This window comes from Acomys minous, assembly GCF_964271855.1.
Source record: "Acomys minous genome assembly, chromosome: 3".
NCBI classification, from domain to species: Eukaryota; Metazoa; Chordata; class Mammalia; order Rodentia; family Muridae; genus Acomys; species Acomys minous.
This window is the reverse complement of record NC_140485.1, coordinates 142,037,195-142,062,465: the sequence shown is the minus strand read 5'-3', so window position 1 is coordinate 142,062,465 and position 25,271 is coordinate 142,037,195. Positions and strand designations below refer to the sequence as shown.

General features: G+C 48.5%; 1 protein-coding gene across 5 annotated transcripts in view; it reads left to right on the top strand.

Annotated features, from left to right (window-relative positions):
• The window catches only part of PDE10A (phosphodiesterase 10A), a 422,490-nt gene that overhangs the window by 359,487 nt on the left and 37,732 nt on the right, over positions 1-25,271 (top strand). For all 5 annotated transcript variants that reach the window (XM_084777843.1, XM_084777845.1, XM_084777842.1 and 2 more), the window contains 8 exons: positions 5,110-5,230; positions 6,731-6,780; positions 15,624-15,764; positions 17,879-18,034; positions 19,296-19,346; positions 19,818-19,876; positions 21,729-21,780; positions 24,242-24,384. In XM_084777843.1, the coding sequence (XP_084633969.1) occupies positions 5,110-5,230; positions 6,731-6,780; positions 15,624-15,764; positions 17,879-18,034; positions 19,296-19,346; positions 19,818-19,876; positions 21,729-21,780; positions 24,242-24,384 (773 nt within the window). The remainder of the gene's footprint in view (positions 1-5,109; positions 5,231-6,730; positions 6,781-15,623; positions 15,765-17,878; positions 18,035-19,295; positions 19,347-19,817; positions 19,877-21,728; positions 21,781-24,241; positions 24,385-25,271) is intronic.

Here is a 25,271-nt window from a genome sequence, read left to right as displayed (position 1 = left end):
CATGGCTCAGTCTTCAAGAGCGACAGTGACCACACAGGCAGCTGGGCTCAGGAGGGAGGCGAGGACCTGCAGTTACTGTGCCTCCTCCAGCCAGCAACCGTAGACAGCACAATATGACCAAGGGTAGAGGTGAGCATACGCGTGTAATCCCGACACATGAGAGACAGGAGCGGGAGGAGTGGGAGTTCCAGGCCAGCCTCTACCACAATAGTAAGTTCGAGGCCAGCCTGGACTACCTTAGAGGCTATTTCAAAGTAACAAAAAACAGAAACAAACACAACAACAAAACAGCAGAAAACAACAAAGTGAGGACTTGCGGAGAACGAGAAAGCAGAACCTTTTGAATCCAAGTAAACACATAGCGATCACTTATAAAATCTACATCGTGAAGTGTGTGTTAGTGTAAATACATATAAGGCATACAGTGTGGGTGGGGGAGGGGTAGACGTTAGCTATGAGGTAGCTTTGTATGAGTCAAGGTAATACTTTTGGAGAAGCGGGTGGAAGGCCAGCAGAGAACTGCTCCTCTGACTTTTAACAGATCTGTAAGACTTGGGAACCATAGTAGCAACTCTCTCTGTTGTTGTGGCAAAGTACCCAAGACAGACAACCTGAGGAAGGGAGGGGATGATGACAGTCCATCCTGCCGAGAAAGGCATGACAGCAGTGCGGAGCAGCTGTCACATCGCAGCTGAGAGCAGGGAGCAGTGAGAGACGAACGCCATCGAGTGTTACTGTCTACATGCAGGGCAGGTTGTTTTACCCCAAGTAATCCAGCCTAGAAACTCCTCTCAGACATGACACGCAGAAGCCTGTATCCTAGGTGCTTCCCGGATCCTGTCAAGTTGATGGTATCAACCAGCGCAGCATCTAACAAACACTTAAGAGATGTCATGCCCCAGACAAGTAAAGAGAAATAGAGACATTCTTAATTCTGAAAAGCAAACAGACCAACAAGTGTTACTCATCTGGAAAGTCGTTTCACCCTAGTGAGGAAGAGCCCTCGGGGTGCCCGCCTCGGGAGCCAGGCTCCTCATTATCAGACACGTAGCATGAAGTTGCTTCAGGCACTTGAACTTGTGAGCGTGTGTGAAAGAGCACGTCTCCTGTGCTGTGGGCTATGGGCTGTCCCTGCCTTTGCTGTTGGTTATTCAGGCAGCCACAGGAGCTGTGGAAGCCTCCAAGGAGCTCAACTCTGAGCACAGTAGCCCGAGTAGAATCGACGTAAGGCGGTTCCCGGGGCAAGCCGGTGCATCCTTCCGCTGCCTGGGCCCAGCTCTCGTAGTTCCTGATTGGATCTGCTTGCTCACTCATCAAGCGATGAGTGGACTGAATTGCAGTGGACTGAACACATGGCCTGCTTGTCACGAAGAATTGTTTCCACGATGACAGTATTATGTAAAAGACACACACGTCATCCTGTGGGAGTCGGCGGGGAGCCATTTACTCAAGCTGATGGGTAAGCCATTCGGCACGTTCTGAGAAACGGAAATGGAGCATTCCCTTTGCACAGGATTTCAAACTGTTAACCTGTTTTACCCGGTCATTCCCAGCAACCGTGCAGCCACACCAGGATATGGGCATTTAAAGAGATTACAACAGAAGAACTGAAGCCCCCGTAGCGTGAACATCGCTGTTCAACACACACCTTCATTGTGAAGAAAGAGATACAGAAAACACCTACAAGTAATGTCCCTTGATGAATCCAGCTTCTCTCCTATTTCTTTTTTCTTCATCAACTACTTGCTCTTATTTTGTGGTTTATTTCCTGTGATGAGAAAGAGCTTGTCCTTCCTGAGAGCCAGACCCTTGGGTGCTGTGTGCTTGCACGCTGGTGAGAACCTTTAATCACCACAGACCGGCACCCTGAAGCCCACACATAGGCTGTGTCCGGCACTTCCTCTACACTCCCTGTGTCCTGCCGGTCCCCTAGCAGTGTTGTGAGCACAAGAACTGTTTGCTTTTTAGTCAATGATTCGTAAGTATTGCAGCATCCTCCTTCCTAAGTCACTGTTTCAATATCCCTTTGCATCCTGGTGATCTTTCTGCTCCAAGTTTAATCAGTTCATATTATTTAACAGACCCTTGAATTCAGTGTTCTTCGTTAGTGTGAGGTTCTGTCATTTGCATTTGCTTGCATTGAGTTCGTGGCATGGGCTTTTTAGACGTTTGCCCGACTTGTTTATAGAATTCTGCCCGATTCCCTGCTCAGTGTGAATTACTTGGGTGGTGCCTGTGGAGATGCTTTGCTCAGTCCCGAGCTGGTGTCTCGTCTGTCATCCTCCATTCCGTCTTGCATCTTTTGTAGCCTTCTCCAAATCCCTGACTGCTCCTGTGGACATGCCTTGCCCCTTCACAGAGGGCACAGTGTTCCTCAGAGTCCCTTTCCGGGACTGGCAGGGCAGCTGCCTTTTCCCTTCCCCCATAACGTGGGAGTAAGCCTCCTATGACTGTCCGTTACCATTCTTGTTTTCTGGGGTGCTGTTGAAGATAGATTCCTGGGTGCACCCGCATATGTTTAGGCGAGTACTTAGCACTGAGCTGTCACCCCTTCCCAGTGTGCCACTGAGAGTTTAAAACAGCTGGTTGCTGGAAGCCAGCCCCTCACTCCATGCCATCAGTGTGCCTCTGCCTCAGAGAAACGGAGCTGGGGGTACAGCTCAGCCTGGAAAGTGCTCGCGTGCAGGCTGAGGATGTGGGTTCAGTCAGTCTCCATCATCACACTGCAGACAAGTGCCAAATGCCCTGGGGCACCACAATGAGCACTAAGTGATGGCCGAGGACACAGTGAGATTCCATGGCGGCTGTCAGACAGGACTTGATACACGTTGGCTTCTGATTCCTGGCGTCGCACTTGTTGTGAGGGCTGTGTTCAGTGATGGCCCTTGGTAAGGACTGTTTCACAGGAGGTCAGTGTGAACAGAGGCTGAAGGTGAGGGTGTCCACTCTCACCCAAGGTTTGGGATATTGTGTAGTACCTGACTTCCCTTGCTCTGCGTCACAAGCTGTCACTCGACACCCACTATGAACTTTATGAAGTATTAAATGTTTGAAGATGGTTATAGTCTGTCCTCCTGTCACACAGATGAGAAACTCAGATCCCAGAGATGACATTCCATGACAAGTAATCTATCTATATACCAGGATTTGTGTGTGTGTGTGTGTTTACATGTGTGAGTGTATGAATGTGTGCTTATGTGTGTGAGTATATGAGTGTGTGCTTATGTGTGTGTGAGTGTGTGTATGTGAGTGTGTATGAGTGAATGAATGTGTGTGAGTATGTGAGTGTGTGTAACCCACACAGTGATGCTCTGCTGGCCTTGGGATTTGAAGCACTTGTCACTCTATTCTGCCATCACACTGGTCCCCTCGTGAAATGGGAGTCTGGAAGAGTCTCAAGCTTGAAAATCGCTGAGGAGTAACAGCAATCCGCTCCTCAGAGAGACCTCAGCAGTGAGTCAGCACAGACAAGGTCGGGTGGCAGGTGGCCAGGGTGGAGGCAACATCCAGTGCTTCTCCAGTTTTGGTAACTTTTTCACACATAGTTCGTGAGGTAGGAAGCTACAGGCTTGTAGGAAAGGAGAGAGAAAGCTTGCTTTATACATTGTTGGGTGATCATCAAGGTCCTTATCCCCCCAGGACCTGGCCTCCCATTGCTGATTTAAAGGCTCAAGCCTATGAGCTGGCTTTCCCCCCACCCCCACCCCTGAGGATTCATTGTCAAGTCTGCTGTGGTGATCAGGGCAGGTTTCTGCCCACTCACTCAGAGCTAGCCTTAGAGACATGAAAGCATGTGAGAGGGTTTCCCTGTTGATTGCCAGGGACACGGGATCATCTGGCCGGGACCTCACTTTGCACCTTTGATTTTGTCCTTTGTACAAATACCACTCTCCCCGTCTCTGGACACTGAGCGCAGGCACCTGGCTCCCTGCCACCCTGAGGTGGAAGCTGGCATCAGGGAATGTAGTCAGATGGTGGTAAGCTGTGAGTGGCATCAGGGAATGTAGTCAGATGGCGGCAGTCTTCCAGCCCAGGCTCTGCACATAGCAGGTCCTTAGCGACAGCTCTAAGCTATAACTCAGGGTGGCAGCAGGCTTCTGTAGTCGCTCACTGTGGCTCAACTGTCCTGCTGTTTGCTAAGGGCTTTGTGGCTCACGTGGTCCATCTGGGGGCCCCTTGGGTCCTCTCTGCTCTGCGTCTCCTCACTGACGCCTTTCCATCAGAGTATGAAGGGCTGAGGGGCTGTGCCTGGTGCTGTGGGAAGCCTTAGTGACAGAGTCCCCACTTCACTCCACAGGCAGGCTTTACACATAGCAGCGGCACCACGAGTAGCAGGCCTTTAAAATGAGAGACCTCTGAGTGGCCAGAAACAGAGAGGTGTCAAAACTGAGACCCTGAGTGCAGAGCCTCTGGGTGGGGTGGGGATAAGAGACAGCATCCCTAGCGGGTGCTAGCAGCGTTCCCTGGAGGTGCTGCTCCATTTTCCCAGGGCAGTGGGAAGCCTGGGAAGGTTTTCAGCTAAGGAGTAAGCAAATCTTGTTTGATTTCTAGTTTACAGTGCTTGCTACTTGGCAAATAAGGTTTGTTAAGGTAAGCGTGGGGCAGGGAGATCAGCAAGAGGCTTTGGTGTCTGGCCTTTAGAGGGGGACAGTGTGGCCCTGAGTGGGGCAGGGTCACTGGCATGACAGGGCTTCCAGTATGTCCTTGTAGTGTCTGCAGCTTCACCCCTGCTCTGCAGGGCTCTGAGCTCACGGAGCCATATTTCTTCCAGCATTGTCTCTGAGGGGTTACCTAGCATTTTCCTCGGGAGAGCTTTGGACTCTTTTTACCAGGAAAGCTGCGTTCATGTGTAAAACTTGCAATTAATAACAGGTGATGTTTTTATGTAAATAAGTCAGCCCAGATGCAGTTTAAAGATAGTCCTAGACAAGAAGTTAACGGAGGGTTCCGCCTTCAGTCTCCCCACCCCCACCACAAGGTCATCACGCTTGGCCACGCTCTGTCCACTGGGCCACCAGAGCCTGACACTGCAGAAGCAACATGCTTTACGGACTAAGGGGCTGCGTTGTACTTTTACTGTGGCTCACGTCCGCTGTCTCTGTGTTAAAGTACCAGGACACGAATATGCAGGGAGTCGTGTACGAGCTCAACAGTTACATCGAGCAGCGCCTGGACACCGGCGGGGACAACCACCTGCTCCTGTACGAGTTAAGCAGCATCATCAGAATAGGTAAGGTGCCCCGTGCTCACTCTCTGGCCTCTGCACCCTGGGGGGCGGGATGGGACTCCTCACCGCCTTCTGTTGGAAGCGGACATATTTTGAGTGAGGAAAGTACTGGAATGAATGGACCCACAAATTCCTGAATGACCGAGATCAAGTCAGCGCCTGCCTGCCCTGAGTGGTGCTCCTGCCTGGGACCGACACCTGCTTTTCTTTACATTGAATTAAATAGCATCTTCAGAAAGGAAGATGTTAGGTTTTTAAAATAATGCTTTCCTTTTTTTTTTTTTTTGAGAAATTCTTAGAGTGTATTTTAAACCTACTTACTCCCTTCTTTCAGTCCCTTTCCAGCTCCTCCCCAGTCTCCCTACCCGCCCAACTTAGTCTTCTGTCTCTTAAAAGAAATGGTTAGTTTTTAAAGGAAGCAAACATGCCTTGGACTTATTTGGATGGGTAGCATTTTTACGTTATTTTTGCCAGAAATAGCCTGTTCTGTAGACAGGATGCGGGGAGATGACACATCCTTCAGACATGGTGTTTTCAGTTGTCCACTGTGACACAGAGTCTTTCAAGTTTTATTTTTTATATGTAATTTTAATTTATCCTAATTTATTCATACTACACCCTGATTGTTATCCCCTCGTTTGTATCTTCCTGTTTCCCTCCCTCCCTCTTTCGTTCTATTCCCCTACCCTAGACCCCTGACAGATGGGGACCTCCTCCCCCACCATATGACCATAACCTATCAGGTCTCATCCTGAGGGCCAGCTTCCCCTTCCTCAGTGTGTCCACCAGGCCTCCCCACCAAGTTTTTAATCTGAGAATAAAAATGCCCCTGACACCAAGATGCGCTGGGCGCTCTGCGTGCTACCACGTGTTATGGCTGCTCCTTGTCATCATCGCCGTGAGCTGGGGCCTCACTGTTTTGTTGATAAAGAGGCTTCGGATGATACTCACTCAAGCTACATAGTCACCCAAGCATGCACAGACCCAAGTGAGTTATAGGGAGCTTAAATGTGGGTGACTCCCACCCCCCACCCCTAGAACTTACAGTGTTTATTATGACACTTGCCTTCAGGTGATCCTGAAGAGATGAGTAAGGTAAAGCCTGTTCACCTCAGTGCTGTGTATTTATTTATTTACACAATGTTTTTGGTAGGTATTTATTTAACTACTCCATATTCTTATAGGGTTTTTTTTTTAATACTCAAAAATTAAACGCAGTGCCCCTCTGTCACTAGGGAGATTAGAGGCCCTAGTGGTGCATCTGTGTGAGGTATGTGGCCTGCCTGTGCATTGGAAGACTGTCATGAAAACATTTGCAGTTAGTGGGAACTGGGACCCTTCTGAGTATGCTACTGGCAAAGCACATCATACTGTTCTGTTTATGGGCATCAGTTATATTAGCCAATCCACTCAAAGGCTGGTACCTGAGCCTCCCCGTAGAATCCTCGATGTTATATTCTTCCATTGAGATTAGTTTCTTCCTTCTTTTTATTGCTTTGGCAGCCACAAAAGCCGACGGATTTGCACTGTACTTCCTTGGAGAGTGCAATAATGTAAGTATCTATATTTAGATTTCGGTGCCCTAGATAAGAAAGTCTCACAAGTGCTCTAAGAATCCACCGCTTTGCAAACAGTGGGCGTGTCATGCCGAGTACCTTAAAGCCTGTTTGCACTCGGCTTGTACATACGGATACTGCCTGCCAGTAACGGCCCAGCAGCATGCAGGCCTACTGCACGACTGATTGCGTGTGTTTGCTTTGGTTTATAGTATCTTGTACTGTGTGTGGAATTTCTAGAATGTGTGTTTCTTATGAAAGTCACTTCAGCACTGAGGGCTGGGATGCTTTAGAGGAGAGCCCGTGTCCTTTCTATACTTCATCTACCTCAGGGTAAATAAGAACAAAAGGTTTAGCACTGTGTGATTTTTCTAAGGGTCTGAAAGGTGAGTCTGTTAAAAGTGCTGGGGGGTGGGGGTGGGTGGGTCTGCTAAGCCTCGGCCAGAGTCACTGCTTCTGTGGCTGTTTCTAGATTTCTGATTGAGTACATTGATGCATGCCATGGTCGTGTGCAGCACGCACACACACACACACACACACACACACACACACACACACACACACACACAGATGCATTTCAGCATCTTCAGTACTGGTATCTGGTTTGTTATGCCATCACAGCATTCTTAACATTTATTATCACAAACTTCATTCATATGCATATGTGGTAGGCGTATTGCTTCCATGAATTAGGTGACACCATTTCTATTTGTGACGTAACATATTTTCCAGCATATAAGATGACGACCCTCAACTTTTCCAGTTAAAATTTAGTTTGGAATATACTCGCCGTATAAGACCATCCCTCTTCCAACGCACACCCTGTGCAGTAGACTTGGGCATGTGTCTATTTGCAGGCAGGGCACAGATAGCCAGGTACTTTATTAAATACGGGGGAGCGGGGACAGACAGCCTGTGCCAGCCTACACTGCCCCTTTAAGGCACGCTCCACACTCAACCCAAAGATGTGTAGCCCTCTGGAGTCTAATGGGCCAATACGCTAATCCGCACTCATGTTGTGTGCAGCCTGCTCCTCCCTGCTTCGTACTCCCCACACAGAGTGGGGAATCGGCCTCAGCACCCCCCACTGTATGCGCTGGACATATGAAGCAAGGGGAAGCAAGCTTCAGGTAAGCACTGGGCATATAAGGTGAATACCCCTGACTTTGGCACAGATTTTTTTTGGCCAAAATGTCATCTTATTCACTGGAAAATATGGTAGATTTGTCATATGATCCCCATGTTCTTGAGTCACTAAGGATGCAGTATTGATGTTATAGAGCATGTTGGCAGAGGGACTGAGGAAGAGCTGTGAGATCTGTAAGGTATTATTTCTAAACAGTACAATAATGCAAAGAACGTGGGCTTCATACGAATCTCAGTTGTTTGACCTGCCCCATGGCCGATCCTCTCTCTGGCCACGGCCATTGTTTGGCATGTGTGATGTAACTGGTCAATAATGTCTGTCTTCCCGACACCAAAGCTTACCTGGGATAAAGACCTTTGCTAAGACCTGAGTCTCCCCCTGGTGCCCATCAAAGGAGTAACTAGACAAGATTGCCCACTAATGGGTGTCCTGCTGACCTCTTCTGATGCTTCAAACAGTACCACAGACAGAGGTGTTTCAGATGGCTAACCTATGAAAAGATAAATGGCTGTATTTCTCCTGCTCATTTAGAATTGTTTCCAAACATTGTGAAGATAGTCCTTACTTTTTAAAGTTTATTTTAACTGACGTACAAACAGAATGACCATCAGTGAACCTGAGTCAGCCAGCTGTGTCGACCTGTGGAAACATCTGCCACATATTTATAGCGAACTGTCTCAAGTCTTCCCTGTATAGCCTTCCGTAACATATCACACTGTTCTTATGTACTCGAACCCCGTACCCGCTGACCAGACCAGCTCCACTCCACACTTACTCTCCCAGCTTCTGACAGCCACCATCCTATTGAATCTTCTAGAAGGTCCAAGTGTTCAGCTCTCTTGTGAGTTGTGCAGCCCTTGTCTGTTGACACCTACTCACGTAAGGTCCATTTGCTTCAGCACATGGTACGTGCGTGCGTGCATGTGTGTGTGTGTGTGTGTGTGTGTGTGTGTGTGTGTGTGTGTACGCACACAGTGTGCTCACCAGCCCCATCCCCTGGGATGGCCTACATTGCCAGGCTGCCTCTGCACTTGTGTCTTGTCTCTCTAGGATGACATTTGCTGAGATCAGGTAGGGACTCAATGGGTCTCCTCTTTGCTAAAACATGGTCCCTGGACACACTGCCAGCTCTTACCTGAGCAAACATCATGGGCACGGACTTTAGGCTGCCACTGATGCCCAGAGGATAGGAGAGCTATGCACATGGACGCTTGAGGCTCCGTGTGGCCGACATTTTGAGTCACAACTGGAGTTAGATCACCTCCGGTCCAGTCACGTGGCTGTCACTGACCCTGTGATGACTGGGAAGTTTTCTAGAGTGCACAGCTTTCTGTGCACTATTCTGAATCCCTTTACTCTGTGTCTCTCCCACTGCTAAGTTCTGGTATCAGTCCTCTCAGCCTCTGGCTGGGTGGGTTCCTGCCCATGATCCTCTTGGGCAGATTTTTCACATCCCCTCCTTCCAGTACAGTGGTAACTTGGGTCGGGTGTAGTTTAACAGCTTTGGGAGTGTCTGAACTGTGGCAGGGGCTATGTAGCCTCCTCTCACCTGAAGCTCTTGTTTTAACCGGGAATCTTGTATTTTCTTTCCCCCACTTGTAGAGTCTGTAACTTTTGTGATGATCATTTCTGTTTGCCTGATGTTTTCCTGGAAGAAAAGTTTCACTTAAGCAGAAACTATCTGTCTGGCAGGAAAACTCAGGGGCAGAAGGACTGCAGGTCTGTTCTGATTCCCACATGCCTTCCAGGAAGGAATTGTCTCCTTCACCCAGGGGCTCCTGTCATCAGGAAATGACCTTGCCCACTCCTCCAGATGTCACTCCCCTTCCTTGTCAGCTCCCCTTGACCTCAGCCTTTCCTTGGAGTCCTTATCAGCTGCTAGTGGGTCCTCAGGAGGTGGATGGGATTTCATGAGCCCCGCCCCCAGCACACACCTGGAGCTTTTGCTGGCTTGATCCCCGCGTCATAATCACTGCGAGTTTGTGTGTGCAAGGCACTGTCTTGCCCAGCGAGCGTTGCTTTGCTATGGATGCCCGTCACCTCCAGCTCTTACACTCTTTCTGCCTCCCCATCCCCCCGTTTCCACGGTGACCCCTAAGGCTTGGCAGCAGGTATATGACACAGCTGTCTCATTTAGGTCTGAGAGTTCTTACTCTCGGCATACTGACACGTTTTAGGCCTCTGTTTTGATTGTTCTCTGCTATAAAAAGAAGCATATTTGATGAGGGTTGATGGACATACAAATCTCGTGGTTTAAAGATGGGCACTAGGAGGAGAGCACGGCTGCATCCATTCAGCAGAGTAGTGGTGGTATTCGGTTCCCACTAGGGCCGAGGGCCTGGCCAGTCTTCTGGTTTTGACCAGGTAACAATACCAGGCATGAGTTAATCTCATGGAATTATGCAAAATCCAATCAGAATGTGGTTGGGTAACTCCCATTTATGCCACTGTTGCACCAGTGAGCACGCAGTGCCGGGGCTATTGTTAGCTCCCACCAAAATTCTACCACAATTCTTCACAGAACCTGAAAGGACAATTGTCAGATTCATATGAAAACACAAAAGACCGAACAGTCAAGAGCTGCTGGAAGTTTTGCCATCCCAGACTTCAAGCTGTACTACAGGCCTACAGAGATGGAAACAACGCTCTATTGGCGTAAGAACAGCTCTCCACTAGCGGAGTAGAATTGAGGACCCACGTGCAGACCCGTATACTCCCACAGCCACCTGACCTTTGTCAATGAGGCAAACTGTACACACCGGAGAAAAGCGAACATCCTCAGCAAGAGGTGCTGGGCAAACTGGGTGGCGGCTGCGTGTAGAAGAACAGAAGGGACCCTTATTTCTCCCCTCGCACAAACCCCAACTCCGAATGGAGCACGGACCTCATGAGAAGACCGCACACCCTGCCTCTGAAAAGGAGAAGGGAGCAGACTTCGTAAACTCACCGTTAAATGTCTTCCTTTCTGTCCTTTCCCCTCCGAGGACTAGCTCTGCGGCTCAAGCCTGCCTGGGACTCACAGTGGAGCTGGATCTGAGCCGGCTCCGTGTTTGCTCCACCACAGCCTCCTGAGTGCTGGAATCAGAGGTGTGCATCACCACACCGGGACAGAGCCTTTCTGACACAAAGTCGAGAACAAGAATTACCTGTGTCATGTAAGGAATTTTAACAAAGCTACTGAAGCCGACCACCTCAGAGACTTTAGCTGATCAGCAAATGCCAAGGGTCACATAAGGTGGAGTGCATCACCAACTTTTGCTCTTAAATGCTTTACTTTCTGTTTTCATAAATGGGCCAGCAGGGACAAGTTAATTTCTAAAATGAACAGTTATGAGAAGTGTAATCTGATAGCGTAATTCGGTCCGGTTAACCAAGGTTAAAGTCCGTGTGCCTGTTACCAGAGGGGACAGAGAAGCCGAGGAAGTTAAGCAGAAGACAGAAACCAACAAAAAGTGAAGACGCAACCTACCAACTGACTGTGGAGTCATTACGCATTGGGTATCCGCTACAGGTGCCACAGCTCAGCAACAGAGTCACTCCAGGGGGAAGTGACACGCTACGAAAAGGATTTTTTACTCCGAAGGAGTAGTCTACAGCGAAGGTGAAGCTTTAGCTGATGTTCTAGGCATTACAGTTCATGAGTGGAGCAGTCTGCCCTGCTTCCCGCCTCGCCCCGTCCCGCCTCGCCCCGCCCCCGCCCCGCCCACGCGCTGCCCTCCCCTCCCCCCCAGCAAAAAGACAGGAGCGGATTTTTTTTAGTTGTTGACAGCAGAGGCATCTCGGGGAAGTGAGCGCTGCTATGTAGCAGCACTTGCTAAGTACCAGAACTGTGCCGGTACCTTCACCGAAGGCCATTTCCCTGTTCAGAGAACACACACTTAAAATCTGGCTCCCTCGGCTTTGCTTCCTAAGCTGTGGCCTTTTGTACAAAGAGCAGCCCTGCCACTTTCACCCAAGACAGGGCTGTAGTAAGGGGATAGATTTTTGCCTTGAGCTACTTGACTTATTATTAATTGTTTGGTTATTACATTTTACTCTAAAACAATGAAGGATACAGTTCAAAGAATGTTACTTGGGTACCAGTTAGGGGAAAATGGAAAGGCAGGAACTTGGGGTTTGCGTTTGCACATAAAGCTGCAGCCCCAAAGTGCTGCATTTCTTTATATTCATGAGTGGCAGTTTACTATTGTTGAGATGTTTTTCATTCAACTGTAGAATAAATTCTAATCAATATTAAAAAGTGCCTTTGCCTTCCGTGTTACAAATTTCCTAGGAACTTGGCTCCTTGCTTCCGTCCTACCACCTCCATTTGAATTTGCTTCCTTGCACTGCCATCTAGTGGCACAGAAGGAGAATAACACAAAACCCATCCTCCTCCCCAAGGCCTCATCCTACCCCAGGCACTTAACTAAAAATTGTCTTCAAAATTGAGTTGACTGAGAGAAGGAAAAAAAGAAAGAAAGAAAAAGAAAAAAAACCAGCAGCAAAACAAAACCAAAAACAACATTAAATTGAAATGTCATGAATGAAGTGATGTGTCCCGGAAAATGCCTGGAGTGTGCGGTTGCACTGAAACAGAGAGTCTGCGTGGCTGATAATACAGAGTCCCCTACTTCATCGAAATGGTATTGCGCTTTTCTAAGTTGCATTAATTTACATTATTATATGAGTCTATTCTTATGAACATTCTAAATTTAATGATTTTATGCCTTCATAGAACGCAGCTTATTGGTACCAATCTGGTGTAGTTTAAATTAACCGTCTATATTTTTACCTATGTCTATCTCTGCCGTGTCACAAAAGTGAGTGCACATTTACAGCCTTTTCCTTGGTTTGCTTCGGTGGGGTATCTCATTGAACGAAGCATTCCCAACACTGGGCATGCGCAAGGCTCAGCCCTGCCCGTGGAAGTTCTCTATTGACTCTTTATGTTTGCGGTAGTGGCTTCCTATACTTTAATTCACCTTTAAAAAGTCGTGAAGATTGTACTGCCCCAAACGGGTCATCCCATCAACATATAACCATAATCAGAAATGAAGGGGGCTTTTGAACAGGTGACATGTGTTGAGTTAAAAAGAAGGCTGGAGAGCCACTGAGGTGGCGCGGCAGGTGAGAACCTTTGCTGCGAAACCTGACGACCTTAGCTCCATGTCCGAAACCCACGTGATCACAGGTGAAGACTCCTCAGCAGACACACGCAGGATAAATAAATAAATAAATGTAATAAAAATTCTGAGAAGAAAAATGATCAGGAGACACTTACAGAGTCAGCACAGAGATGGCCTCCGTCCCGAGCCCTTGGCTTTCTCATGCGGCAGTATTTTCACGATTTTAATAGTGGCTTTTATCAGGAACATTTCTGTCTCATGAACGTATGAAACCATACACTTGTTAGTAAATCCAGTATAATCCTTATAAAAAGAACTATGCTTTGACAATTATCCCCAAGGAGGTTTCAAATTCCAGCAAACACTTGAGCACTCCGTAGCCGACTCCTCTCAGAAAGCCCCGTCTACGGGATGCCTCTCCATGATGCTGCTCGCCTGACTGCACTACAGCCTACACACGGCCTCTGCAGATGGCCGCCTGCTGGTGTGAGAAGGCGCCGGCTCTGTGAGTTCCAGACTTTACCTAAGACATTGCTGAGCGTGATGTAAAGCACTACTTGCTGAGCCTCTCTCAACTGCACAGTGCCTATCTCCGGAATGAACAGCTCCAACCTAAAAGCAGAAAATGCGGAGCTTCATTTGGAAGCACGCTGCTAGTCTAGCATGTTCTTCCTGTTACTGTTGACAGCCCATTCCTAATCATGCACTTAAACCCAAGTCCCCTCCCTGTTGTTCTGTCTTTGATGGGGAAAGGACAGATGCCCAGAACCGGTCTCATGACTGACTTCCCCACAGCGTGAAAAGCCGCCGTCTTCTGTTATGCTCAATATACTGTGGTCTTTGTTTTTTCTTGCAACCATATTGTCTCCCATCATCCTCTACTCTTCTGTCTAACGAGGATGTGAGAACCGTTACACCGGTACCTTCTAGAACTGATGGTAGCCTGCCTTCTTCAATGCCACGCCTCTTGAGTGTGTAGTGGAATCATATGATGTTTGAAGGCAGTAGCACCTCAGGGGTGAGCTTCTTCCCTGCGAATTCCTGGCCAGGGAGGCTCCCAGGACCCACCAAAATGACACAGTTGATTGACACTGTTGTTGGTTTCCCAGGAGCACTAAATGATGTGACGCCATAACACATAGATGAACAAGCTGGACCTGAGCTAGAAGCTTTCTCTTTGCTGACTGGGCCTCGAGGGGCCAGAAAGTCAGAGTTCAGGCTGCCAGAGGGGTTAGGTAGCAGCTTTACTTACTGGGGCCTCAGGCCCCGGAGAGGCAGCGCCTGCAGCTGTTTCGCTCCATGGATGTGAGGTGCCCAGCAAATAGCCTTCTGCAAACTGATGTTTAGGCTCACAGTTCAGTGTTTCTTTTATCTTTGGTCAGAGAAGGTTTGGGAGTGAACAGGGACTCAGAACTGATTAAAGTTTTGAGAATGTGAACACAGAAAAGACCCAGGACTACATATAATTATGTATACACGTGAGAATAGTTTTAAAAGTAGTACCAATTTCTAGTGTTTTTTTTTTAATAAATAAGATGAGCCATCATTTATGATCTAATCTGTTTTCATCCCTTTGTGTGCTCTTGTGCTTACGCATACTGGGCTATTTTAATCTCTCTCCCACATGCGCTCTGTTCAATAACAAACATTCCAGACGCTGCGCCTGCATGATCCCTTGTCCTGTGAGTGGAAGATGGCTTCAGAGAGAGTCCTCTGGTGGTGGAGAGGCTGGAAAACACTTGTCCTGGGTGATAAGTCGATAGTGTTCAGCTGCCTCAGTGGGTGCAGGGCCGACAGCAAAGTGGGAGGTTCTGTGGGCTTTGCTGGCCCAGCTGCTTTATCTTTGAGGGGAAGCAAGCGGGACCTACTGAGTAGTCTCAGATGGGTGGGCAATCATGACGCAGCTTTGCTAATTAGAAAACAATTTAAACGTTTTTATTAAGTGGAAAATGATTTAAAATATGGCCAGATTTTTGCCAAAATGATTGATCCTAATAATTTTGAGAGTGTATTTAAAGAGCTGAAATGGAAAACCTTTGCTTTGCCCTGAGTCGCTTTATGAGAGGAAATCACGAACGCCTAACCATCCGCAGCTTTGTAGAACAGTGTGCTCTTAATCACAGTACCCAAAATGTGCAGGTCCAGCTCAAGCGATGAGTGACAGGGCCACAAAGCGATGTGCTGAGACTCCTGGGAAGGCAGTGGCATCACACAGCCCCGGGCTGGACGCTGCTTGGCTGGTGTGACAGAGTCTAGAGAACAGTGCCAGGGTGTCATCCTTGAGCCATTTCATGTCCGTTCAGAAGAGGAGGCTAACGCGAGAGTGTATATGCCTGTGTGCTTGTGAGTTCTGGTTTCAAACGCACCTCCTATGTGAACCAGGACTAGGAGGCTCTTCATGTTACGCTCCACGCTGCACCCCCCACCCCCCCACCCGTGTGAAGCCCTTTGCACCATCCCAGGTCTTTCCCTATGACTGGCTCCTACGTAGATAATGCTCTACCACTGCTATGCTCCAGAGTCTTGTTGATTTGGGGCAAAGGCAGAGGAGACCGTCTCAAAAAGTCACCTTTTCTTCTTCCTAGAGTCTGTGTGTGTTCACACCACCCGGAATAAAGGAAGGCCAACCCCGACTTATCCCCGCAGGGCCCATCACACAGGGCACCACCATCTCAGCTTACGTGGCCAAGTCTAGGAAAACGCTGCTTGTAGAGGACATCCTCGGGGTAAGACACTTTAACCCTCTCGGTCTGAGGACTTAATCAAGAGAGGTGACATATCATCTTCATCTTATCATTGAAGCTGTCTCATAATTAACGATAAATGTGTTAAAAGAAGATGCAGACCAATAAATGCATTTGTGTGCAGTTTAACTTGTATATCCGGAAGATGGCAGCTGGTGTGCTCCCTGCAAAATAGAGCCCCTTAGTTCAATGCATTCCACCGGAGTTAAACGGAAAAATAAGTTTATATCCATGCCAAGTAGTCTGCCCTCTTGGTAATTCCCACTGGCACTGCTGCAGGAGTGACCGCCCATCGGCAGAGTCCTGCAGCGTCCAGGTCTCAGGAGTCTGAGGATGGCCGTTTACTGAGGTAGGCTGTAGATTTCTGGGTAAGGTAAGACAGAAGTCAGCCGGCTATGAGTTAGATGCGGCTGGTCCGCTGCTGCTGCCTCTCACTCCTTGCCCGTGAGTGAGGCCAGCGTGACAAGGTCTGGTGGTGACAGAGGTCAGAAGAGGAGTGGAGAGCCTTAAAACCACGGTTGACATCTCATTCCTTGCCCTCCCATTAGCCAGAAGAGCAATCACATGGACAGGCCTGGGGCCAACCTGAGTCTCCTCAGGGCCTGAGGGTACCAGAAAGGATGTGGCTTTCAAGACAGATGACAGAGGGATCATTAGTGCAGTCAGATATCTGGTGAAGGAAGACACCTTTCAGTGTACACACACACACACACACACACACACACACACACACACACACACACATGCACACGCACATGCGCACGCATGCAATTTTGGAATGCTGCCGGCACAGGCAGCCTGCTCTTCTTTCGATGATGCTTCATGATGTCATTGTGATAATCTGTATAAAATTATTAGTTCAGGTAGCAGTTGTAAAGACTAAAGGGCATTTGTTGACAATGCCTACTTGCCAGGGCCCATCTCTAACTGCACCAACTTACCCGATTCTCACATTAGGATGACGTGTGCCCTTGCTCTTACTCCTCAACAGACGAGGAGACCAAGGCCATATAGTCATGAAATAACTGTTCCCAAGGCAGTGCTAGAAATAACCTGTATGAATGAATAACTTTTACCTCAGGCCGTGGCTGCACCGCATGAGGGTGTGTGACAGCTACACACTAGCAACACCCTACTTTGGGACCATCCTGATTTCTTCTTTTGTTCCATGGGGTCCTAGGCACTGACTTATTTTGATCATCAATGCCTCCTTTGACAACCTTCAAACTGGCTCCTAGAACACATTTATTCAAGCATAAAGATAATTCACTGTCTGGACTTTCCTGTCAGTAGCAGGGTTCCCGGCCCTTGCATCTGCAGCTGCCACGAGCATCTGTAGGCTTCTCAATGCAGGCCTAAGCAGTTTGATATAATAGTGGCGCCTCTGTTCCCTCCCCACCGGCTTCCTCCCGACGCTCTTCTGTCCTCTCCATCTTTCACTGTCCCCTCCCTCACTGGGCCACTAGCCTTCAGGAGTGCCTGCATTTTTGGTTTAATGGCAGGAAAAATAACTTTGTTTGATCAAAGTCTAAAGAGAGCCTCACGTTCCCGGGAGCCAGTCATCTTATAAACAAGGATCTTGTCTCAGTTTTTCTACCTCCTTTCCGATGACATCATCAGCAATTTGTGGTCACGTATTTACTTCATGTCTGAAGTGAGTGACTGACTTCGGAGCAAAGCCCCACTGTTACAGCTTCTCAATTTAAAAAGGGTTTATTTTTATTATTTAAAAGAAAAGCATTCAAGCCGAACCCAATTTCACTGCAGTGATAAGTAATTGATAACAGATAGCTTGAATGCATGACCCGGGGTCCTGAAGTTCACCACAGACGGACGGTTAGCATGACCTTAAGAGCAGCAGAGAAGGCACGTTTGCATAGACCTCTCTTTACGTGGCATTTGCCCGTGCTTTCCCTGCTGTGTCCACCTGGGGAGCTTGGGGTGGCTCTGACAGTGGAGGCGAGGGTGCCAGTGCCAGACAGGCTGACAATTGTTCTTAGGACCCCGAGACACTGACATCCGTCGTCCTTCATAACGCGTGTGCATGCCAATCTAAGATGCACTAAAGTTCCTGTCTCTCCCTGTCTGATTTCCAGGATGAGCGATTTCCAAGAGGCACTGGCCTGGAATCGGGGACTCGAATCCAGTCTGTCCTCTGCCTGCCCATCGTCACCGCCATCGGGGACTTGATTGGCATCCTTGAACTGTACAGGCACTGGGGCAAAGAAGCCTTCTGCCTCAGCCATCAGGAGGTGAGTCTCAGACACTGCCATCCTGCCCTCAATGGTAGCGCTCACCAGTGTTAGGCGAAAACATGAGTGAATACTGAAGTCTCCCTGCCTGACCGTGTTTGCCTATGGACAGTAATGTTCTTAGAAGCCTGGTTTTCTTGAGTTGCTGTTTCTAGAGGAGGCTGGCTAAATTAGAAATACACTTGGCATTTTTCCCCCCTGTATAAAAATATCTTAACAACAATAACAAAAAATGTGCTTTGGTGCGTATCCAGCCAAGCAACGAGATGGTTTCCTGGTTGTCTTGTGTCTACCCAAATGCATTTCCTTCCTAAGTTAGGTAAACACATCATGTTCTGGTCTCTCCTCATTGTCTAAGTTGCAGCTGACTCATTGACACTACAGTCACACACTGCCACTGTCATGTACCTCTCTGGTGGATGGACCAGGCCCTTACGGTGGACTGGCTCCACCCACTTCCTGAATGACCAACTTCTTGTTTCTGGGGCTACCCCTCACTTCTTCCACATCCTGGCCCCCTGGGAAGAAGTCATGCCTTCCTGTAGTGTGGAGAGCAGGCCCTGTCACCTTGCAGCCTCTGCCTGGAGTGCCTCCTGTGCACGGAACCTGTGTGTCCTTCTGTCCTGCTCCCACGCACCTGCCACTGTCCTTTCAACTACACAGGACACTTCCCTCCGGTCTAGCCTTGCTCTTATTTCTGCCTTTTGCCTCCAGCACCTAGAATTAGCACCTTGTGCCCAGCAAAGACACGCAAAGCAGAAAGCAGTAACAGAAGAAGAATATGGGTGGATTGAGTGGTTCTGTGGGCAGTGTGAGGACCCCTGTGGGTTCCCTGGAACCCCTTTAAAAACATGTGTGTCAATGGTCAGTCCTGGGGAGTAGAGACAAGTGGGTTCCTAATACCGCCGAATTGCTGTGCTCCAGGCTGGTGAGATCTTGCCTCAAAGGAGGTAGGCATTTCTGAGTTTGTTTCCCCCTTTCACACATGTACACATGTCTGCACATACATGACACACATGGAAATAGAGGTAAAAACATAATGAATATAAGCACAGTATTTTTCCCTCTTAAGGGTCCCACATGAGCTTAAAGAGGCAATTAGAGGCATCTCAATTGCATTTTTTGTTAAACTGAAAACTAATTATTTAATATTTAACCAAGATAATGCAGACTGGTGGGATGGCTCATCAAGGAAAACAGTTTGCTGTGCGGAACCGATGATGACCAGTTTGCTTGATATGCGCATGTGTGTGTTTCGCAGGTTGCCACAGCCAATCTCGCTTGGGCTTCCGTAGCAATACACCAGGTGCAGGTGAGTCTGGGTGTTCTCACGGGGACTAGCTAGCTAGTGACCTCAGACTTTGGCTTTGGATGTTGTAATATAGCTGAACAATTTCATCTATTTAATCCCTTACATTCATTTGTAAACCATCTTGAATCTCTTGTTGCAAGTATATATGCATTGCACTTTTTTTCATGGCAAGAGGAAAAGTGCAATTGCAGGGTTATACCATGGGCAGCAGGGTCTCCTTGGGCCACAAAGTGTGTTGGGTGTGTGCCAGGTGGCAAGTTTTGGAAGAAGTAGGTGTGGACAGCGTGTCTGTCCCAGACCACAGCTGGGTAGTGATCAAGTGCAGTAATAAACGAAGACTCTCGAAACAGTGTTAGCGTGTTGCACTTCTCAGGAAGTAAGACTGAAAGAGATTGTGTTAACAGCACTCTGGGCTTTGCTCTTCAGTCAGCTGAGCTCTTGAATGACTAACAACCATTGTATCTGTGACAGGTGTGCAGAGGTCTCGCCAAACAGACCGAACTCAATGACTTCCTGCTTGATGTATCAAAGTAAGTGTTCTTGCCAGGTAAAGTACAAGTCCCTACGGTGCTGTGCCTCCATCTGTGGCCTTCGCATACACAGGCATTCTGGAAAGAGCTGTCAGTCACATGTGGCTTGTAGACCGCATCTTCATCCAGGGCCAGCTTGTATGTTAGAGACGGCAGATGCGTATGTGTTGGTCTTAATTTGACATTTATTTTTGTAAATGGTCCTTCTTTGAATATGCTGCCACTGATCTCTTTAACTTTCCCCCAAGGCGTGTGCTCTGGCATTTTATAACACTGTCACTTTACACGGCGCCGTTAACAATGCCATTGGATTTCTGTGTATAGTGTCTCAGATGTGAGCCTGGAGGAAACAGTACGTCTCCCGAAGCTTGACCCAGATCATCCTCCCCTGGGTTAGTAGTGAAAGCCATTATAAATATTTATTAACTCCCAGGCTTGTGCTGCTGCAGGGGACCAACTGCCTGTACAACCTACCTCATTGATACCTGAAACCTTAAAGCTCTGGCCTTGGCCACCTGGGTCATGCCCTGCTACCAGCTGAGCGAAGCTGGGAGGCACTTGCTCCTCCCCTCCCCCTGCTGCGCCTTTTCTGCAGGCTGTTCCTGCCCCTGCTGCCACAGGACTTCCTGATTCCTGGCCAGCACATGGCGGAACCCCGCTGAGCATCTCAGCCCCAGCTGCAGGTTCACTTTGCAGCTCTTCTTTGGAGTCTGAAGTCAGAGGCCCAGGCCAGTAGCGCTGCAGTGACTGCTCACTCAGCTCTGCTTTCAAGCCGTTGAGCCCTGCCTTTGTGGAGGACCTTTGTGGAGCCACTTCAGAGCACACAGACAGGAATGCTGGGCCTCCTCTCTAAGGCAGGCACATCTGCATATTTTGGAATGGTCCCAAAGTCACCGAAATGCTTATGACACTTTGTTGACCAACCCCACCCCCACCCCACCCCCACCCCCGCTCCAATAGGAAACTTGCTCACTCCAGGGCTGTCCTCTCCTCAGCTCAGGATACAGTGAGGTCTTGAGCCTCACAGCCCTCAGGCTAAGGAGACTGTCACGGTGTTGTCACTGTAAACTGTGCTAATCTCAGAGCAGGGCTAAAATCCTCCCAGAGCCAGCAGAACCCATAGCAGGTTCTTCTTCTTCTTCTCCTTCTTCTTCTTCCTCTTCTTCTTCTTCTTCTTCTTCTTCTTCTTCTTCTTCTTCTTCTTCTTCTTCTTCTTCTTCTTCTGTGTCCTGTGATGGCCAGTTGTTAATGAATCTTTGGAGGGCGTGTTTTAGCAGGTGTCTTACCGCCTCTACAACACATTCCTGCCATCACGCCTGGGGTTTACTTTAATTAAATAAAGTAACTACAGGCCACTGGGTCCTGACTGCTTGCATTACAGCATTTCTTCTCAGGTCAACTCTTTTGATTTCTCAGAGTGCAACTTAACTCCAAACTTCTCCAGTTTTTTTTTTCCTCAGTGAGCATGCATATTCTAACTGTATTGGTGGATTTAATAACTTTAAAGATATTCTTTACTTGAGACCACTCATGAGAATGTGAGGACTGGTTGGCTTGAGTCAAGGCCTCCTTGGTTCTCCTCACAGCCTTTCTCCCTCCTCTCAACTGAGCAATAACACCAGTACTGGATGACGCCACTGGAATTAGTCTGTACTAAGGCAATGACAATGGTTCATTGATTTTTTAAAAAAAAAAAATAAAATTTATTGGTTCTGTAAGAAGACAAAAATCGAACTACATGTATATTCATCTATTTAAGTGTGGAATCCATAGCGTGTGTTCAGAGAGTAACATGCACAGTGATAATGGTGACATCACTCACAGGACTCATCTTTCACGTTTTCCTTTTCAGGACCTACTTTGACAACATAGTCGCCATAGACTCTCTACTTGAACACATCATGGTAGGTGTCTTTGGTTCCGACTGCAATTTTCTTTAAACCCTTATTCCTTGGTCCCCACTCATGGGGCACATAATAGACGGGCACACTCGGTTAGTTTTTGTGAATTTTGGTGCTCTGAGACTCCCCTTGTGTTTCTTCACTGTTGTAATCCGTGGAGAACATCAGGTTATAGAGCTGTTCTTGGGAAAAGCTTAGCCTCATTTCCTAGCCTTCAAGGCCCTTTGTGTATGTGTCCCTCTAGGGAGGCCCACTTGATGCTTCATTCTTTTTTTTTTTTAAAGATTTATTTATTTATTATTTATATAGTATTCTGCATGTGTGCCTACTTCCCAGAAGAGGGCACCAGATCTCATTATAGATGACTGTAGCCACCATGTGGTTGCTGGGAATTGAACTCAGGACCTTTGGAAGAACAGCCAGTGCTCTTAACCTCCTAGCCACCTGCATTCTTGCTTCAGCATGATTGATGCTAATGCTAAAGTTTAGCCTACTTAAGACTGACTCTTATTTCTGTGTTTGCTTCTTTCCCAGAATCTGCTTCCTTACTTGAATTTTCCCTCCATGTTTGGCCTTGTCTTCCACGTCACTCACCTTTCACCCACTTTCTGAAAATGATTTACCCCCCTTCGTTCACTTGGTGATTTGAGCCCTATATCTGATCCCTGATGGTTTTTGGAACCATCCTAAAACATTTCCTTAGCGTGTCAGTTCCCCTGTCATCCTAAGTCTGTACCCTGGGGAGCTGGGATCTTGCGGTGGCTTGTTTTCTTATTTTTCTCATTTTATTTTTCTTTCTTTCTTTTTTTCCCCCATCAGTTGAGATGTGGGTATCCCCCAGGCTTTGCTTTCCCATTGTTTCCTTTTCTTTTTTTTTTTAATCTTAAGTGAGTCTTCCTGGTGTATTGTCTGCACGTGCGTGCACAGTCTCCATTGCCGGCCCTGGGGAGGCAGACTGCCTCGGCAGAGCACTGTGTGACAACAGTCACAGATGCATATGCTTCACAAACTATGTCCCTGGCCTGCTTCAGCCACAGAGGTGCCAGGATGTTGTCAGCAGAAATGCAGCCAATGGCATTTTAGAGCGAAGGATAGTAACAGTTACAAAGTAGGAAGAGGACGGACTCGGAAAAGGAGAAGAGGAAGCAAATATGAATGGGAGGGAAAGTGTACAGGCATGAAGGCTAGAAGCAATCGGAGATGTTAGGACGAGCGTGAGACAGACGGTTATTTACAAACAGGCTACTTGGAGACAAGCTAGGAGGCAACCACAAATGTGGGGATGAAAATTAATAAATAAAAGTGTAGTTAGGAGCAACTGATGTTTTCGGAGAGTGCAGTTCTCAGTACCCATGTCTGGTGGCTCCCAGCCATCTCAGACTCCAGCCCTAGGGGACCTGATACTCTTCCGGCCTCAGTGGGTGTCCGCATACATCTGCATATACTAACTCACGCAGGCCCTCTTCAAAGGGAAATAAACGAGATAGGAACAATTAGATCCGTATGTCTTCTTAGCTGGGATAAACATAGTGACACACTTCCCTTGCTTGTTTTCAAAGCTAGCTCTATGGAGGGCAGGCTGCTGGCGTAATTCAGAGAGGTGAAGTGCACTGGTCGGTCGGCCTGGCCTCCCTCCCAAGAGCAGTGTCTATTTTGAACTCAGCCAATGTGTGCTGGGCAGTGCTCTTCCAACTGAGTGACACCCCCGCTCTCAGGTCCCCAGCTTTGTGTGGTTTTCCCAACCTTGAGGGCCCTGCCGGCCAGTGTCCTGGGACCCTGCTGTCCACGTGCCTTTCCTCCACCACTGGAGCCTCAGGGAGAGAAATCTGAGGAGTGAGAAAGGGACTGGCATGCTCTTGAGCTTGGAATGCCGGCTCCCTGTGTAGGCTCAGCCAGTGTCTGTATCAGACACCTATGGTTTAATCAGGGTCTCACTGTGTAGCCTTGTCTGGCCCAGAAATCGGAGATCCATCTGCTTCTGCCTTCAGAACGCTGAGATTAAAGACATGGGCCTTCATGCCTGGAGAATTTTATACTCTTTACAGCCACAGTTCACAGACAGCCACCAGGGTGAATGGGTGTTGGCCATAGTGCTGACTGAGCCAGCCCAGGGCGCCAGGGGCACCCTGAGAAGCTCCTAGCAGGAGCTCAGAGAGCTTGAGGAGTCCCAGGAAGGGAGGCCAGCAGCTAGTTAGTCAGCGGCTTCACAGGAAGTGCGCCAGCATTTCAACCTCAGCACGGGCATGGGTGCCCATGAACTGTCCCTGCTGTTGGGTCCTGCTGGGATTAGCACATCTGCTCTGCCCCCTAATCTGTGTACCCCTCTATTCACGGTCCTCATTCCTTCCCTTGCCCCCCCCTCAGGATAGAGCAGCTGAAGCCAAAATGTGCCCCATGCCGAAGGCTCCCCATAACCATCTTCGGTTTTTCCCACTGGCTTACTCTGGTTTCTCATTCGTCTCAGATATATGCAAAAAATCTAGTGAACGCCGACCGCTGCGCCCTCTTCCAGGTGGACCACAAAAACAAAGAGCTGTACTCGGACCTGTTTGACATTGGGGAGGAGAAGGAGGGCAAGCCCGTCTTCAAGAAGACCAAGGAGATCAGGTACAGCCGGAGGCGTGGGCCTCCCTGGCTCTGATGCAGCCCCCCGCTGCGCAGGCCTGCTCACAGGGGTGCTGACAACACTTGTCACACTGTGATGTCATTCCCACTAGGACCCGCCTCCTGAAGGTAGTGCTTCTGGGAATGACATTGCAGTGCCAGCGGAAAACCCGCGCCTAGGAAGCATTAGCGTTCACTCCTGGAAACGCAGCCGTCTTCCGGAGGCGGTCCTTTTGGAAATCATGTTGGAAAAACTTACTAGTGCTTTCAGGTAGGTAAAGGTCGCTCCAGCCACAGCCGTGCAGGCTCCTGTGTGTCTAGAAGCAGGGTGAACATAAACAACCCGGCCCTGCTGCTTTCCAACCCTTGAGGGCTAAAGGCCCGGATGAGAGGAAGCTGATGGCTTGAAGGTTTTCTTCGGGGCCTGGCTATTGGCCGAACCAGCTACCTTTCTGCTACGTTTTGAAGTGAGAGCCGCCTTTGTTCCTCAAGTGGCAGCTACTGCCATTTGAGCGGACAGATGGCCTTTTACTTGCTGTGGAGTCCTGGTGGCTCAGTCCTGTCGCAACCTGGAAGCCTGCGAGGAGCACTTAACAGGTGGCGGAGTTGAGCGGCACATATACAAGTCAGGACCCTTTTCAACACTGGCCTTCCAGTTATTGCTGCAGGATGGATGCGCTAACGGGACATCGCATCGCTCTACAATGCTTTTCGTTTATTTTAATGGAACAGATTCATTTGGCTACTCTGTCGTGTTGAGGAACTGTCGTCACTCTGCCCTGGCACTTCCTGCTGTTTCTAGGTTGGCGGATCATCGGTGACGTAGTCACATGACACTGATGTACGGGCACCGTCAGATCACGAGGGGTCTCACGTTTTTTTGCTCACTC